At 30.3% G+C, this 16,011-nt stretch overlaps 1 protein-coding gene and 1 long non-coding RNA gene across 2 annotated transcripts; one reads left to right on the top strand and one right to left on the bottom strand.

Moving 5' to 3' along the window:
- Nucleotides 1-1,652: 1,652 nt before the first annotated feature.
- On the bottom strand, nt 1,653-3,721 carry LOC122585224 (high affinity nitrate transporter 2.4-like). The gene is made up of 3 exons (XM_043757339.1): nt 2,915-3,721; nt 2,593-2,708; nt 1,653-2,399 (listed from the first exon to the last, which is right to left on the bottom strand). Exons 1-3 carry the CDS (start codon nt 3,719-3,721, stop codon nt 1,736-1,738), a joined length of 1,587 nt encoding a protein of 528 aa, XP_043613274.1. The 3' UTR covers nt 1,653-1,735.
- Nucleotides 3,722-13,322: 9,601 nt separating this feature from the next.
- LOC122585086 lies at nt 13,323-14,881 on the top strand. Its single transcript, XR_006321661.1, has 5 exons — nt 13,323-13,684; nt 14,050-14,114; nt 14,211-14,283; nt 14,478-14,589; nt 14,743-14,881. It is a non-coding gene; the product is annotated as an uncharacterized LOC122585086 (long non-coding RNA).
- The last annotated feature ends 1,130 nt before the right edge of the window (nt 14,882-16,011 follow it).

Below are 16,011 nucleotides of genomic sequence, written 5' to 3' on the forward strand. Positions count from 1 at the left end.
ACCTTTTTATCCAAAAACCTTATCTGCTTTTATCATAGCTTCATCAAAATCTTTTCTCATGTATGCATTTTAAGATCCAATATATCTTGCTTATCAGTTATAATTACCCTTATAATTTAGAGCTATATAAATTAAATAGAATATTTGTCTAAGCTAAGCTATATATAGCTAGCTAGCCTAAATCAATATTAATAGTTATTGATTAATCAAAATGGTCAAACCAAATGGTTGATAGAGCAAGGCACCATGCATGTTGCCAACTTGGGAATGTCACAAAATCAATAAGGAATAAAAAGGGGGAGGGTGAAGGTTTAATGGGAGATGATTCCCTCTGGTCAAGATTCAAAGATTAACTTTGAATCTTAACCCTTAATTTTCATTCAAGGGCCAAGATGTTTCCAACTTGATCTATCAAGTTGAAAACAACTTGAGAGAATTCCTTCCCAGGTTTAATTGGGACGGAAAGAGTATGTTTTAGTTCAATTTATAAATGCCGAGATTTTGGACTTCATTGACACTAATAATGTCAACTGTGTTTGTGTTCGTGTGAATGTATTGCTGTTATCTCACTTGCAATAATTGATTAATTTAACATTTTAAAAAAAAAATAAACGTACTTGAAAGTTTTAATATATGGTTTAAGACTATAAAAAAATGTGAAAACGAGGGAAACATTTGTTCCCTTCAAAATTTTCAACTTTTCAATATTTCAACTACTCATTTTCATTTTTCTTCCCAAATTTCAATCAATTATCTTTTTTCTCTCTCTTTCATAAATCATTTTATTTCTCTAATCATTCAAAATCTTTTATCTCAAAAACCGTATATCGATAAATTATAAGAATTATATGGGTGTTTAAAATTTCATTATTCTCTTTCATTAGAGATGTCATTCGATATATTTTCGACGAATTTTTAAATCCGATGGCGTAGTCCATACGGCTAAAGCATCACTCTCTATAGCCTATCACATGCTATGACCTATCACACTCTATGAGCTACTCACCCTCATCATCTTACCGTCGCTACGCGCGGGTACTTTTTCTCGTTAGTTAAAATGCATGCATAGAATATTAAAAACATAAACTCATTTCAAATGTGTAAATAAAATTAAATCTAGCTTATTACTACATGAATTTATTACCAAAAACTTATGATGGAGAATAAAGCTTGACGAGAGTGCGTGTAAGCCAGAAATTAAAGGAACCTTGGATATATTGAATGTAAATTTGGACTCAACTATTTTGTGTGTTTGTGTATGAAGTTATGAACTAGTGAGTAGCTAAGAGAATGTAAATTTGTAGTGAAAAGGAAATTAACATTTAGTCACAGTACATATTATTAGTCAATAGTCAACAGTCGCTATATATTTGATCCAAAAAAAAAAAAAAAACAGTCGCTATATTTTGTTAACTTGAATAGTTTGTGAGAAATAAGATGTTTAATTAATCAATTCGGTCGTGTCCATCAACCGGGGAACAAGTTCATACACGTGCTAACAAACGAATTAATGAGATCGACAGATCAAAGACAGAAACTATAGCTTCATTAATAATTATACATCAAGATCATGATATATATAATACATTTAATTTAGCTTGAAAAAATATAAACTTTTTTTTATATATATTTATCATACAACTAGTCCGCAAACATATTGCATGTATAATTGTATACTATATTAAAAGATGAAAACCGAAATGAACTACAAAATCGATCCATCACTTGAGATCGATCAAACATGGTCGGGAGTTGTATTGGGCGTAGAAACCGCGGCCACTTTTCCCCCACGCTCCGAACGGCTGTTTTCGGCGAATTTGAGACTTCCTTGGTGCATCCCTTTTGCCTTCTCTTCCTCTGTCCACTCGGCAACATAGTAATGCTCTTCGCTACCTTTCACACTGTCCCTATTAGGCGGCAAGAACATGCTCCCCCATTGCGGGAAGTGAACCAAACTCACGGGCAGCGTACAACATATGATCATGATACCCATGTAAGACAGCCCTTTAGCTGTCGAAAATGAAGCGTTTGCAAAGAATATTAATTGGGTTAGTCCTGACCCAAAGTTCCCACCTGCTCCTGTCATGCCCGAGATGATGCCGAGGGATCGTCGTGAAACGAAGGGGATGATGCCGAATGTGGCGCCACATGCTGCCTGAGCTCCCACCGAAAAGAGGATCATAAAGGTAATGGCTAAAGGCAAGGAGTTGACCAAGCCAAGACATAGGCAGAATATCCCTCCCGCGGTTTGAAGAAGCCATAGGTTCCAAAGGCGTCCACGCATTCCAAACCTTTTGGCCATGAAATCGGATGTGAATCCTCCGAATGGTCGAGCCAATATGTTTGCCATTCCGAAAGAGGCAGCAACAATTCCAGCAAGATGAAGCTTTAGATCAAATCTATAATTACAAAACAAAATTGACCCAAATTAAATTTCATTCTTTCTAGCTATAGCTAGCTTGGTGATCACAATAATGTATAGTTAAATGTTAATTGTTCTCATGAACTAGATCTTATATGGTGATATAAATTGACTTGGTTAATCCTTTTAAAGTCCTCAGAAGTAATATTAAACGTAAAATCAAAACGAACCTGTCGTAGAAGTACTCAGCAATGACGTTGTCAATAGTTAACTCGACACCCATGGAGTATCCATAGAGGAGTACAAAGATCCATGTCCTATAGTTCGTCACTGCATACCATAACACCTGAAATAACAATCATATGAAGTAGTCAAATTTTATATATATATATATATATATATATTCAACTTAACCCATACTTACACTTACTTTCATCCTAAAAAATTTGGTAGTACATATATATTTTGACTTTTTATTGCCAATAATTAAGACGTTATATAGATATAGGTACATATATATATATATATAACATGTGTAATTAATTTGTATACCTTGCCAAATTTGTCTTTGGCAACATCTCCCTTTTTTTGAAGAGCACCAAGATTACCATCAGGCAGATCTTGACCAAGAGTCAACACTAAAATCCCCATGATAACATTAAGCCATCCGGGTATAAAAAATGCAATCCTCCACGCGGTGAACGGAGAGGCACCCGCCTTCTTGATGATCTCGAACAACACGGGCATCAACAGCTGTGTAGCACCGCCACCCATGTTCCCCCATCCGGCCGCAGTCCCATTCACCAGCCCAATAATCTTACTATTGAACATGGTGCTCATCCAGTACTGGCATGACACAAAAGTCGCCAATGAGAACCCGATCATGAACCTAACCGCAACGTACCCGCTCGCGTTTTCTACAAACGACATACAAAACACGGTCGGAGCGGACAGCATGATGAGGAAAGCGCAACCATAGCGAGGTCCCAACATGTCACAAACCGCGCCCATGACAAGCCTTGAGAAAATACTGCCAGAGACAGAAGCAACACCAGCGTTCCCGATATCGGATTTGGTTAGATTAAGGTTGTCCCGGATGATGGGGACCAGGGGAGCCGCGGCAAAAGTCGACACAAAAGTGGTGAAGAAAGATAGCCATGAAAGATGGAAGGTTCTCATGTGAGGTTTTGCGAAAGAGAAAAGCTTGAACACTTTGGCTTTGTGTTCTGAGTCCACCGGGAGGTCAAACTTTGCGGTGGGATCGGATGGGGACGCCACCGAGAATGCGAGCACCGGCTCCCGTCCGGTGACTCCATGCATCGAACTCCCCGGAGTAGATCCGTCAATCTCTTCAGGCATTTTATTTATTTTTATTTTTTATGTAGTAGTGAAATGATCGATTGAAATTATGCTTGATCAGTTTATAATGTTTTTGGGATATCTTTTATATAGACAATTAGACACATAGAAAAAAGTTACAAAAGCATGCATATATATATGTTGGAAGTCAAGTGATGAGGTGTACGATACAAATAGATAAAGCATATAGTTATATACATACATAGATTTTTTTATGTACAAGTTGAGATAAAAATGTATATATAAAATGAATCGGAGTATAATTAATTACTTGATTAATTAGTTTAAATTAGGGTGTAAAGAATTGTTATCTGGGGTGGGTACGTGGTGATTCCAAAAGTTTGTGGAACTTTTAAGAATCCGTTTTGCCGCATCTTGATGAATTGATAATTAATTAGTCTCGTCATATATCTCAAAGGATAAGACAAATTAAGGATATATAACACACACACACAGCCTGCATGCTTTTTCTTGTTTCAAATATAAGAAATTTTATTTTTCAACCAGATTCGAATCTAAGTTTTTCAACTTTAGCACCTAATTATTTTGAAAAACTTGCTAAATTATGTCAAAACTTAAGAAATTGTGTCCACATCTTCTTAGAAGGTACGTGGGACGTATTATTCGATTCATGAGTTTCAATTGTTAACTCGATCACTCAATAAGCATTTATATTTTATTTGTTCATTCATTCCAATTTTGCATCCTATCTTTTATCGCCCTTTGAATAGTTTGTTCTCCATGACGAGCCACAAAAACAATGTACTAGCTCATGAAAGTTTAAAAAGGGAAAACACGTCGTTTCAACATCAAGAATTCAGAATAAAAAGAAAAATCAATCAATTTAACTGCCCACGAATGCTAAACAAACCGAACCCAGTTAGACCGATTAATTAACTGGACATCGAAACGATTTTTGAGACACTACTTCTATTACAGATCGATGTATGTTTTTCTGGAATTAGTTTAATGGATATAATTTGCAATGATCAAACAATAAAATTAAGGTCATTCGATCTTCGCTTTCAGTGACACAAGCAAAAACATATATATATTATTAGCACGCTAAAAGGTTATGTCATATAGATTATCTACATATATAAGTTAGATATTACAATTGACTTAATTGTTACTAGAAGCGGTATAATGGCGGCAAGCCGGCAACGACTGGTGGTGGTCGTGGCGACAGTCGTGGAGGCACCAAATAGTGTAGATTATTGATGTAAAATGATTATTTTTTGAGTCCGGTGATAAATTTTGTAAATTATTTTAATAAAGGTATTTTTAAAAAACTATTTAAAGAGATAGATGGGGTTGTAACTTAACATGAGAGAAATAATTTTAGTGAAAAGGTTTATTATTATTATTATTATTATTATTATTATTATTATTATTATTATTATTATTATTATTATTAGACTTATGCACACACAATGCGGCGGCGGTGAAGTAGTAGTGAAGGTGACAGGTCGCGGTGGTGGTGACTAGTGTCGTCCCTGAGAATTTACAGAACTCGGACTAGCCAGGAAAAAGACCCCTAAGTTAGACTTTATATTACTAATTTTATTGAGGTTATTAAGTTGTCGAGTATGAATTTATAGAGGTTCTATCTACATAAACTATTTTTATAAAATGATGAAAAAAGTTATAGTATATTAATAAACATAACAAAAGTTATTTTCAATGACATGGAAAAAATTTAAAAATAATATTAAAAAAGAGATTTAGTAGAATCCATATTTCATCACTTTCTAGTTTTATGAGGATTATTAAGATAATGTTTAAAAATATATATCATTTTACAAATTATATTTAACGGAACAAAAAAATATTACAGTTCAATACATTCATTATATAAGTTGGATATACTTATACACTCTATACATTAAATCAAAAGATGTAATAGCATTTTATATTGTTACTTTATTAAAGAGTGGTCTAGGTCTACAAGGATATTAGAATAGCTTGTGACTACATTCCAAGATTGGAATATATAATTTTTTTCATTCGTAAAAAGGTGTGTAAGTGGGCTTTTTTATGTAAGTTAAATTATATGGTTTAGTTTTTGGTTAATTGTTATAATTTGTAATGAGCTAAGTTAATTACATATATATTATTATATATACAAAAAAAAAAAAAATCAGGTCCCCTAAAAAATCGGGCCTCGGCCCGTCGTCTACTTTGTCCACCTCTATAACCGGCCTTGGTGGTGACGACAGGTGACAGAGGTGGTGGTGATGGTGGTAGGGGCAGCGATATTGGTGAATCTAAAAGTAATTGATGTTAAAGGTGGTATTGTGGTAGTGTCGTTATTTTAAAAATTGGAGGATCTATAATGTAATTATTTCATTATGAGTATTATAGGTATATTAGATGTATTATTTGAATTGTGGATTTTATATCAAGATTTTATATTAACAAATAATATAATATATTATACTTCATTCATGAATATAATATAAATTAGTATTTATAACTTATATATAGTTTTTAAATTCTATATCATTTTATAAACCAATTTTAAATATTTTAAATCAATATATTAATGTAATATATACTTTAAAAGCGTAAAAAACTTTTAAAAAATTGTTATCGTCGCTAAAATCGTCACAAATTTCATCATAAATTATATGGAGGACAAATTTGATTATGGAGGGAAGCCAAAAGTTTGTTTTTGCGAAAAAAAATACTTTGCCACGCCTTTGTTGTCGCCAAGGACGTCGCAAAAAGAAGTGGGAAAGTTTTTTTTGGTGGAGGATATACGAAAAACAAAAAGTTTAATTAACTTTTTTTTGCGACGCTTTTAGCGACGAATCTTTAGCGACGTTTTTTTTTCTTAGGTGAATTCATTTAATACAAATTTAAAAAAAAAAATTTGAGACGACCTTGTCATCGCCAATGGCGTCTCAAACAAATTGTCGGGAAAGTTTTTTGTTGGAGGGATAAACGGTAAAAAAAATTATAAAAATTATTTTGCGACAACTTTAGCGACGCCATTAGCGCGTAGCTTTATTTTTTTGTTGGCCGAGACAAAATTTAATGCGAAATTAAAATTGGAATTGTGATGCTTTTAGCGACAACATCTTCAAGTTTGACTTTCTAAGTCATCAGGCCGATTATTTTGACGTAATGTGGCTTTTGGCGACGAAATTATTGCCGTCGCGAATGGTTTTGGTCGCCAAAAGTGGTAATTCTTATGTATTGTTGGTTTCTCAAAATTATGAACTATTTTGTATCTTGTCACACAAAGTGCTGGTTTAAAAGCCTTGTTTATAAAATAGTCACACATAATAATAAAACAACGTACAATATTTAGTTATAATATATAGAATATGTATCTATATATTCAGTTTTGCGTAGAAATGACAATGGGATGGGTTCGGAGCGGGTAGTTCTAAACCCGAACCCGATAAAAAAATGATACCCGAACCCGACCCGATACCCATCGGCGATCTTATCGGGGCACCCTATCGGAGAAAAAAGTCCACCCAAAACCGACTCGATACCCGATATCCGTTAACTCGAAACCGACCCGAAATATGTTTATATGATGATGTGTAGATAGATTTATCTATTATATATTAGTGTTTATGTATATAAAGTGAAAAAAATACAATTAGATATTAGTGTTTATGTATATATTAGTGTTTATCTATTACGATATTATTTTTTTTTGTAAAGAATGAGAAGTCACACAGAAGCATAATGGTACTGATCAAAACTCAAATCTATATCTATATCATATTAATATAATATTAATGATATTTTTAACATGATCTAGTATAAATATAAATGTGTATGTATATAATGGATAGATATAGAAGTATCTGTTAAAGGAATATTTATACATATATATTTCGGGTTGGGTCGGGATAGACATGCCCCATTCCTTGACCCGAACGAGTTTGGGTATTGGGTTTTTCGATCTGGTATCGAGTTTCCCCGTTGGGTCGGAGTTTTTTTTTTCCGCCATCCCTAGTTTTGCATAAGAGTATATACGAAACTAAGTGTCTCTCTTTCATGGCAACCTTTATAAGTCAACTTAACCCAACTCATAAGTCCATGACATCGTTTCTTAATTTAACACCATAATTAATTAATTGTATATGCTAAACTTGAATGTGTAGGTCAACCAAAGGGTTGTTTTCACGTTGGTCCCCATGGCCTCTACTTGCATCCATTGATGGAGACACAAAGTACGTACTGTTTGCACAAGTTTTTCTTAACTTAGCATTTGGCTCTTTATTAACAGGTTTTTAACCTTTCGTATTAATGATCTTGAGATGATATTTATATGTGCTTAAATAAATTTCAGAAGAATCACATTTTAAGAAGCCTACGACCTACGTACACACTTTAGGATCGAGCAACTTCACATTTTATAAATTCAATCATTCAGAATGTGATTGTACAAATAATCAAGTATACGCAACAATTATTATTATTATTTTTTAAAATACATTAATGTGTTATAAACTAGATTATTTTCCCACGTAATACGCGAGATAAATATATTCAACTTTTATAATAACATAACCCACAACGGCCACAAGACACATATCTAGGATAATTAAATTAATTTTCTTTAAATAAAAAATATTTGATAGTCATTAATAAAGTATAAAACTTACCATTTTATGATTAAGGTTTTTGTTTTTTTAAGAAATTTTAATTTTATTTAATGCTTCTAAACATGTGTCTTGTCGGCAGATGTTAGAATATGATGTTGTAATTAGTTAATAAATATTGTGTATCAAGGATGGTTAATAGTATATGTGTTATATATTTATATATAATGATATAGTAAAGTTAAATATATATTATTTTCTATATTTACAAATATCAAATCCTAGCCAATAAAGCAACATGAAATTACATTGACGTAAGTCATTAAATATTACTCTATCCCATCCCATTTTAAGTAGCCTATTGTGACTTTTCAAGGTTTTTTTTCCTTTAATTTGACCGTAAATATTTTCGCATGTGTTATATAATACTTTTTATAAGTTATATGAATGAATTGAGTTTTAAATGTATTCATTGATATAATTTTCATCAACTATATAATACAAATAAAGATATTTACGATCATGTTGAAAGTAAAATACTTAAAAATTCAAAATTGGACACTTAAAGTTGGACAGATGGGGTAACTCATATGTGTTAAAGTCATGTTCATAATAATAACAAACAAATTAAAAAATATATAATTATTGTATATATGTTAATCAGAGTAAAAGACAATAATATAACATATTACTATATATGATTTTATGTTATTACTTATTAATTTAGAACAATAATGAAATAGTATATTACATGTAATGTGTTGTGAATCACATCGAAATTAAACATGATTATAAAGATTATATCCTTTATTTATTTATTTATTCACAAAAGGTTGTATTAATCATACAAATTCTTTGTGTGTATATTTATTCGATCAGACTCATTAGTCATTTTGGAAACATGATGATTTTAAGCTAAATAATCTCTAAATATATATAAAAGAAAAGTCTTAATTCATAATTGGAAAAATATGTATCTTTAAATAAAGTTCAACTTTTAATTAGAGTCATTAGATCAAATGATGATGTTATATACCTTATTTAACTTTTTGAGATTTAATTTAATTTTAATAAATTTAAATTATTATTATTTCCTTATTTAATTTGTAGATATTAATAATTAATGTTTTTAATGATATATCTATAAAAACTGATATTTTATTATTTTATATCAATTTTTGTCTTTAAAATTAATTTTTAATTTTTTTACAATAAAATTTTCTTTTTAAATGCAATACGTTTTTTTTTAATTAATTATATTTTTGTATAACATTTTTATCATATAACATTTTTATTAAATCAATGTTGTGAAAATCGGACTGGATGTCAAACCGGCCTTCTTAATAAAGAACTAAAAAACAAATATGAAGTCTATAGTAAGTTTATTCAAGCAAAACATTAAAACATAAGTACAATGACAATGCAGATATAAAACATCAAAAGAAACGAAAACCTTACTTAGTGAGATATCTAATAAATGATGTATCTATTTTTCAACTGTTTGATTATTGTTAACCGGAATCTAAACGGCCAATAATGTAACTTCATGTTTTTTAGTGGTTTAATTCTTACTTGACTAAATATTTGTCAACTTCTGGTAAGTATCTAAAATTTTAACTTGTCATTAATTTTAATGTTTCCCGCATATTACACAAGTAATAATCTAGTTTATATAATAACAATTCATCAAAATTTTGATGTAAAGAGAACACGGAAGCTAAGAGGAACCAACTATGGGCAAACATGTGTTTTTTTTTTTTCTATAGGCTTAATGTTTAATAATTTTTAGTCCCGCGTAATATGCGAGTAAATATATTTTTATACTTATATATATCTAAAGTACTATTTTCTTAATTAATAGTTAACAAATTAAAATATTCAATTTCACTTTATTAACATTTGTTTTTTGACCTTGATAATTTCACAGACACTTATTGTGTTGCTCATTAAGTCTTACTGATAAAATAAATTATTCAATGTCAAAAGTTATTGCTTATCCATGCCATCACAAGTATCTCGATGTCATTCGGATTTTCATGGCATATCATAAGATCATTCGTAACCGTTAACCTTTTCCCCTACATTTTTTTCTGCCACATCAGCATCACCTTCTTATTTATTTCACCTTATACTTTTCTCCTTAATCATTCACCTATCATTTGGTCCTCATTCTTATATAATAAAAAGCACATCTTTTATTTTAAAATAATATATTTATTTAAAGTAACAAAAAAAAGACATAACAAATTAAGAAAAATAAGAAATATAATATGTTTTAATTATATAACTTTACAGTTAAAAATAGTGTTCTTTTTATAAATAAATCAAAGATCTATTCAAGTATGAACTGGACAATAAATTCAAAAAATAAACTATATACTTATTCGCAGAGGAGCTCATGACATAATATATATTGCAACTTACATTGTTAAATATAAACACACTTTATCTCACAAATAATCTTTTTTTCATAAACAATAGAAAGAGATTTTGACAAGTGACAACTCATTGGCCCTGACCCACAAAGCAAAAAATTCACTTAGTGAATGAAATCACCGGCACAACTTGACCGACCCATTTCACTGACGTCTGGTAACAATTGACCGATTACATGGCATATATCACCGAAGCTGTTATCCGACCTTTACAATTGGTCTAAAGAATATCACACATTACACATTATTTAGATGGTGCCAAGACATACAACCTTCTATACCGAGTTGCGAGATTTCTACCATCAAGCCAATGATCATTCCAAAATCTTGTCTAATTTTCACTCTCAACTGTTCTTTACTAACATCGTAAGAGGACTAGCAATCGAGTGTACAAGAAAGAGCGTGGGAGGAGTCCTACCCAATGCTTAAAATACGTATAAGTTGATTCAATGTGTTATAATTTGTATATGGAAAGTTAACAAAAGTAAAACATCACGACAAAGAAAAATATAAAAGGATATAAACAAATAATACATTAAATATTTATAATCATTAAGAGGGTATTTTTTGTCTAATCATATTAAGTATAGGTATTAATATTGTCATTTAACAAAGTTGAAATAATTAAATTTGATCTAATGGTTATAAATCAAAGTTGGAATTTATCCAAGGGTTCCTATTCGTTTATGAATGAATTTAGGACCTTATTATATATATATTGGTAAATGATACACCACGGTATCAAAAATAAAAATAAAAAATCAAATTATATGTGAAAAAGATAGGGTAAAAAATTATATTTTTATTGCAAAATTTTAGTTAAGGTGAATATTTTTAGTTAAGATATTCACATTGCTAAAATAAACGTTTATATTAAGTTTTTAAGAAACTAAAAAGTAATATCTATCTATATATTTATTAAAAAAATAGGAATCCTAACATTTAAAAACCCTCCTCAATATAAAGCTATTTTTAAAAGTTGCCACATAGGTTTTTATCCTATGTGTCATTATCACATTTTTTTGACAATATTTATCCATTAAATATTAAATAAAAAAGATATTTATATACAAACTTAAGAAACCAAATCTCTTATATTTAAGAAACAAATCCCATATGCAAAAAAGAAAACTAAAACCGTATAAACTTAAATATGAGTTTAAATTTTCTATATATCTTTTTTTCCCCTGTAAAGGCAATATTCTTTATCTAACTTTTTTGATCTTGGATTCATTTAATCAAATCGTATATTATCAAAATCGTTTCATTATAGGAATTTAAATATTTCTAACTAGATAATGATATCACAATTTGATTCATTGAAGTTACGAGTTATGCGAGTTCATTTCTTTCACGGGTAGCAATAATTTTAATAAAAATATGGGTTGTAATTACAATTATTCCTGATCAAATACGATATTTAGAGCAAATATGCAGCCACATGATACTGTCAATCTCATTTAAACTAATTTTCATTATCCAAGTAGCACAACACTATTAAATTTCTAAATATGTTCAAGTAAATTTCTTTTTTTTTTTACATTTAAATGTTAAACATCATATATATTATTGATTTCAATGTCAATATTAAAACTTTTAAAAAATAAATTTAATATCCGAAAAAACCTTGTTAATTATAAATTGGTACTGTTAAGAAGATAGAATAAGATAAACACGTGTATACTATTTAAGAATCAATCATCGAATGTAACATCGAAATGGGAAAGAAAAGGAACGAGTGGAGTGGAGCGTTGACGTAGCACTATTTAACAAAGATTTACTCTTTCTATTATTGAAAGTAATTATTGTTTCAAAAGCTTATTTAATTAGAAGAGTTGAACAAATTATGCTCCTAATAATCAATTCCAACGATGTCACCACACTCAGAGGATTCCAAATTGAATATTCTGTTTGTTATTTTTTTTATATGTAATAATGCATCAATGAATTGATAATTGATCATCCAACTATGTCACCATACTCTTTCTGTTTGTTTAGATAAAGCCTAGATTATGGTCATCAAGGTAATACGCGACTAAATATATGTGACAAATTATATGTGATGTTTCAACTTTCAGATTGTTTAATCATATATCGTTTCTTTTGAAAATAAGTGAATGCGTCATAAAAACGTATATTTTGTGAAATATTGTGATAAAGTAAATTCAAACAACATTGTACAAAATGAGTATGCAGTTACATATTACATATGTGAGCCTTAGTTAATCCATGACAAAAGAAGTTAATTAATGGAATCTTCAAAGTCGTGCATGCACTAAAAAAAAAAATTATGATTTGTCACGGTTATTAATTTATTCACGGTTTTATTGAACGTGTAGATTTTTCAAATGTTATTCACGGTTTATTGTGTTGTAAAATTGTATACGGTCATTATAAGAATATTTACATCGATGTGCGTGAATAAAAGTTTTAAACAAGTACACGATAAATTCTATGAAAAAAAATGTATTTCCCACAATTAAATTGTGAACAAATATTTCATTTAAAGTTATTCCGTGAAGAAATTTGGGTCTAATACCTTAACCGTGAGCTTTTCTCATTATGTTGACTTATTATTTTATACAAATTAATATATACGAGTAGTATTTTATAAAATAAAAAAGGCCCTCAATCACCTGGAGCATAGACATCGTCCCCCTTTTATCAATTATAATCAAATCATCGCCTCCACCAATTAATTCCGATCACCGCCTCCTCCAATTTATAATCAAAGTTTTTTAATTTTATTAATACTCTATTCACCTAGGTTTTCTTCATCGTAACCGCCATTCACGGTTGATTGCCGTCAATTGTAGCTGATCGTCACTATTACTCCAATCGCCGCCAATCGTTGCTGATCGCCGTGGTTACTCCAATCGCCGCCAATCGTTGTTACTCCCATCGCCATTGTACTTTCCTTTTCCGTCACTCCGATTGCCGTTGCTGCAATTTTTTCTCTGGTTTGTATCTATCTATATATGTTTATATCTATTTATGTATCTATAGGTCTACTTTGTTATCTCTTTTTGTATCTATAGGTTTCTATAATTCTATATCAGCTTCAATATTCTGTATCTATAGGTTTCTATAATTGTATCTATAGTTATGGAGCTGGAGTGAAAAGATCACAAGTAACTAAGTTTAGTTTTGATTTAAGAAAGTTAAGAGGCAAAAATATAGCAAATGAAAACAAATTCCTATTGGATAAAGTTGACACTCAAAGTAAGCAAATTGAATCTCAAAGGGAACAAATTGAAACTCAGAGTAGGAAAATCAAAAGTCAGAGTAAGCAAATGTTGATTATGGATCGATGATTGTACTGCAGAGCTTCGACTCTTCAGGCCTGCTTTTTCTGACTTATATGGGGCACGTATGTCCACAACACCACAGGTTACAACTTAAACCATTTATACATATATTTGTAAGAACGTAGTTAGTGGTGTATTTATGTTTCTTACTACAATTTCTCTTTTTTTCTCCTTCCAGACATCTTCTCATGCATTATATCATGATCATGCATGAGTTTTGTTCTAAAGATGCAAGACAACATCCGCATAAGGTTCAAATTCTTTTCAGATCAGCTATTTTCTTTTTAGTTATTTAGCATTATAAATATGTTATATGTTATCTCTCTAAGTAGATGGTAGATTGGTGGCAGATAGGTTAGTTATACTTGACATGAGATAGAAATGGAGGAAATAAGTTATGTTAAGTTGGTTCTGCCTTATATTCTAAAGCTTAAGATTGATGCAGGGCACTCAAGTGTGTAGTGAATTAGAAGATTTGGGCTTCCTTTGTATAACAGTGCTACTACTAGAATGCTTTGTATAACAGTGCTACTACTCAAGTGAGAACATGACAAAAGGTGCTCAAATGACATGATTATGGATTTTTTTTCTAATACTGATTGAATATATAAGTTTGTGCCACTATTTTTTGTGCAGTATGTATATATATATATATATGCTTATTTTTTCTACAAATTTTATATTATGATGTACTTTGTTTCTTTTTGAAGGTAGTGTTAGTGGATCTTCAAGGATTATAAGGAATGGTATTAGTAGTTGCTTTTTAAAATGAAAGTATGGAATTGTTTCTAAAATCTTGTAAGATAGTTGTAAAAGATGTTAAATGAATGTATGGAATTGTTTCTAAAATCTTGTCGTGACAATTTTATTTCCAGCAAATTTCAATTTTGTTTTTGTATCATGATGTATGGACATTTTTATTTTTTTGGACCATTTTATTAATTTTTTACGTACGTTAATTCTTGTTACCCTTTAATATTCTGTGTCACACCCCCAAAATATTTTATTTTGCGGAAACAGAAGGAGTGAACAATAAAAGAAATCACAACACAAATTCTAATAAACGATCTTTATAATGAGACGTTTTAGAAACTTTCATTAATAATAACCATTTGTTCTTACAAAAGATGGATGAACATACAATAAGTACAAATGAGATTCTTTAAAAACATGAGAATATTAACAAGCTAAAGACATCTCGAAATGTTTTCTCCTAATATATGTTGTGACTCCAAAAACATGCATCACGTATATGCATCAAATAGCTCAAGTACCTGAGAATACACATTTAAATTACGTCAACATAAAGTTGGTGAGTTCACAGTTTTTATAATAAGAATTTACCTTTGGATCACAAGATTTATATAAGATATCGCATGCATTACGAATATCAAGATAACATGGTTATACAAACCAATAATATTTATCACATGCTTATACCTTCGAAACCAAATACCTTAACATCATACGATTCACGTATATATAATAATAATACCCCTCTTGTGATGCTAAAATGCTTATCACAATCACGATATATTTCGAATATTAATTATCCATTGCAAGTGTTAGTGCGACTAACCTGGATAGGGGTGTCAACCCAATAGTACTATTTATAATATTCGCGTTGTAAATTTTAATCGGTCCAAGTTCCATATAGGGGATTTCGAGCCAGAGCATTGTAATAATAAAATTATAAGCATGGATCATTTTAAACAATTGTGACCATAAAAACAAAACAGTTGTGTATTTTCAGTCCCAAAAATAGTAAATAGGGATCCATGAAATTCACCTTAGATTGGTGAATTGATTAGTAACGTAAAAAGGTTGTAGATGACGATGATGGCAAACAAGCAAATTATCCTAATAGAAAATACGATTTCATTTATAATCTAGGTTTAAACTTAATAATGTTATTTATCAATACGCTTGTCAACGTAAGAAACTTTGGGTTCTTTTAAAAATCTTTATTTTTTTAAAAA

Source organism: Erigeron canadensis, chromosome 1, assembly GCF_010389155.1.
Source record: "Erigeron canadensis isolate Cc75 chromosome 1, C_canadensis_v1, whole genome shotgun sequence".
Lineage (NCBI taxonomy): Eukaryota > Viridiplantae > Streptophyta > Magnoliopsida > Asterales > Asteraceae > Erigeron > Erigeron canadensis.

Coding starts and splice junctions, on each gene's coding strand:
- LOC122585224 (XM_043757339.1), bottom strand. CDS start 3,721: ATGCCTGAAGAGATTGACGGATCTACTCCGGGGAGTTCGATGCATGGA. Junction 2,709..2,914: donor CCAAAGACAAATTTGGCAAG/GTATACAAATTA, acceptor TTGTTATTTCAG/GTGTTATGGTATGCAGTGAC. Junction 2,400..2,592: donor GCTGAGTACTTCTACGACAG/GTTCGTTTTGAT, acceptor TTGTAATTATAG/ATTTGATCTAAAGCTTCATC.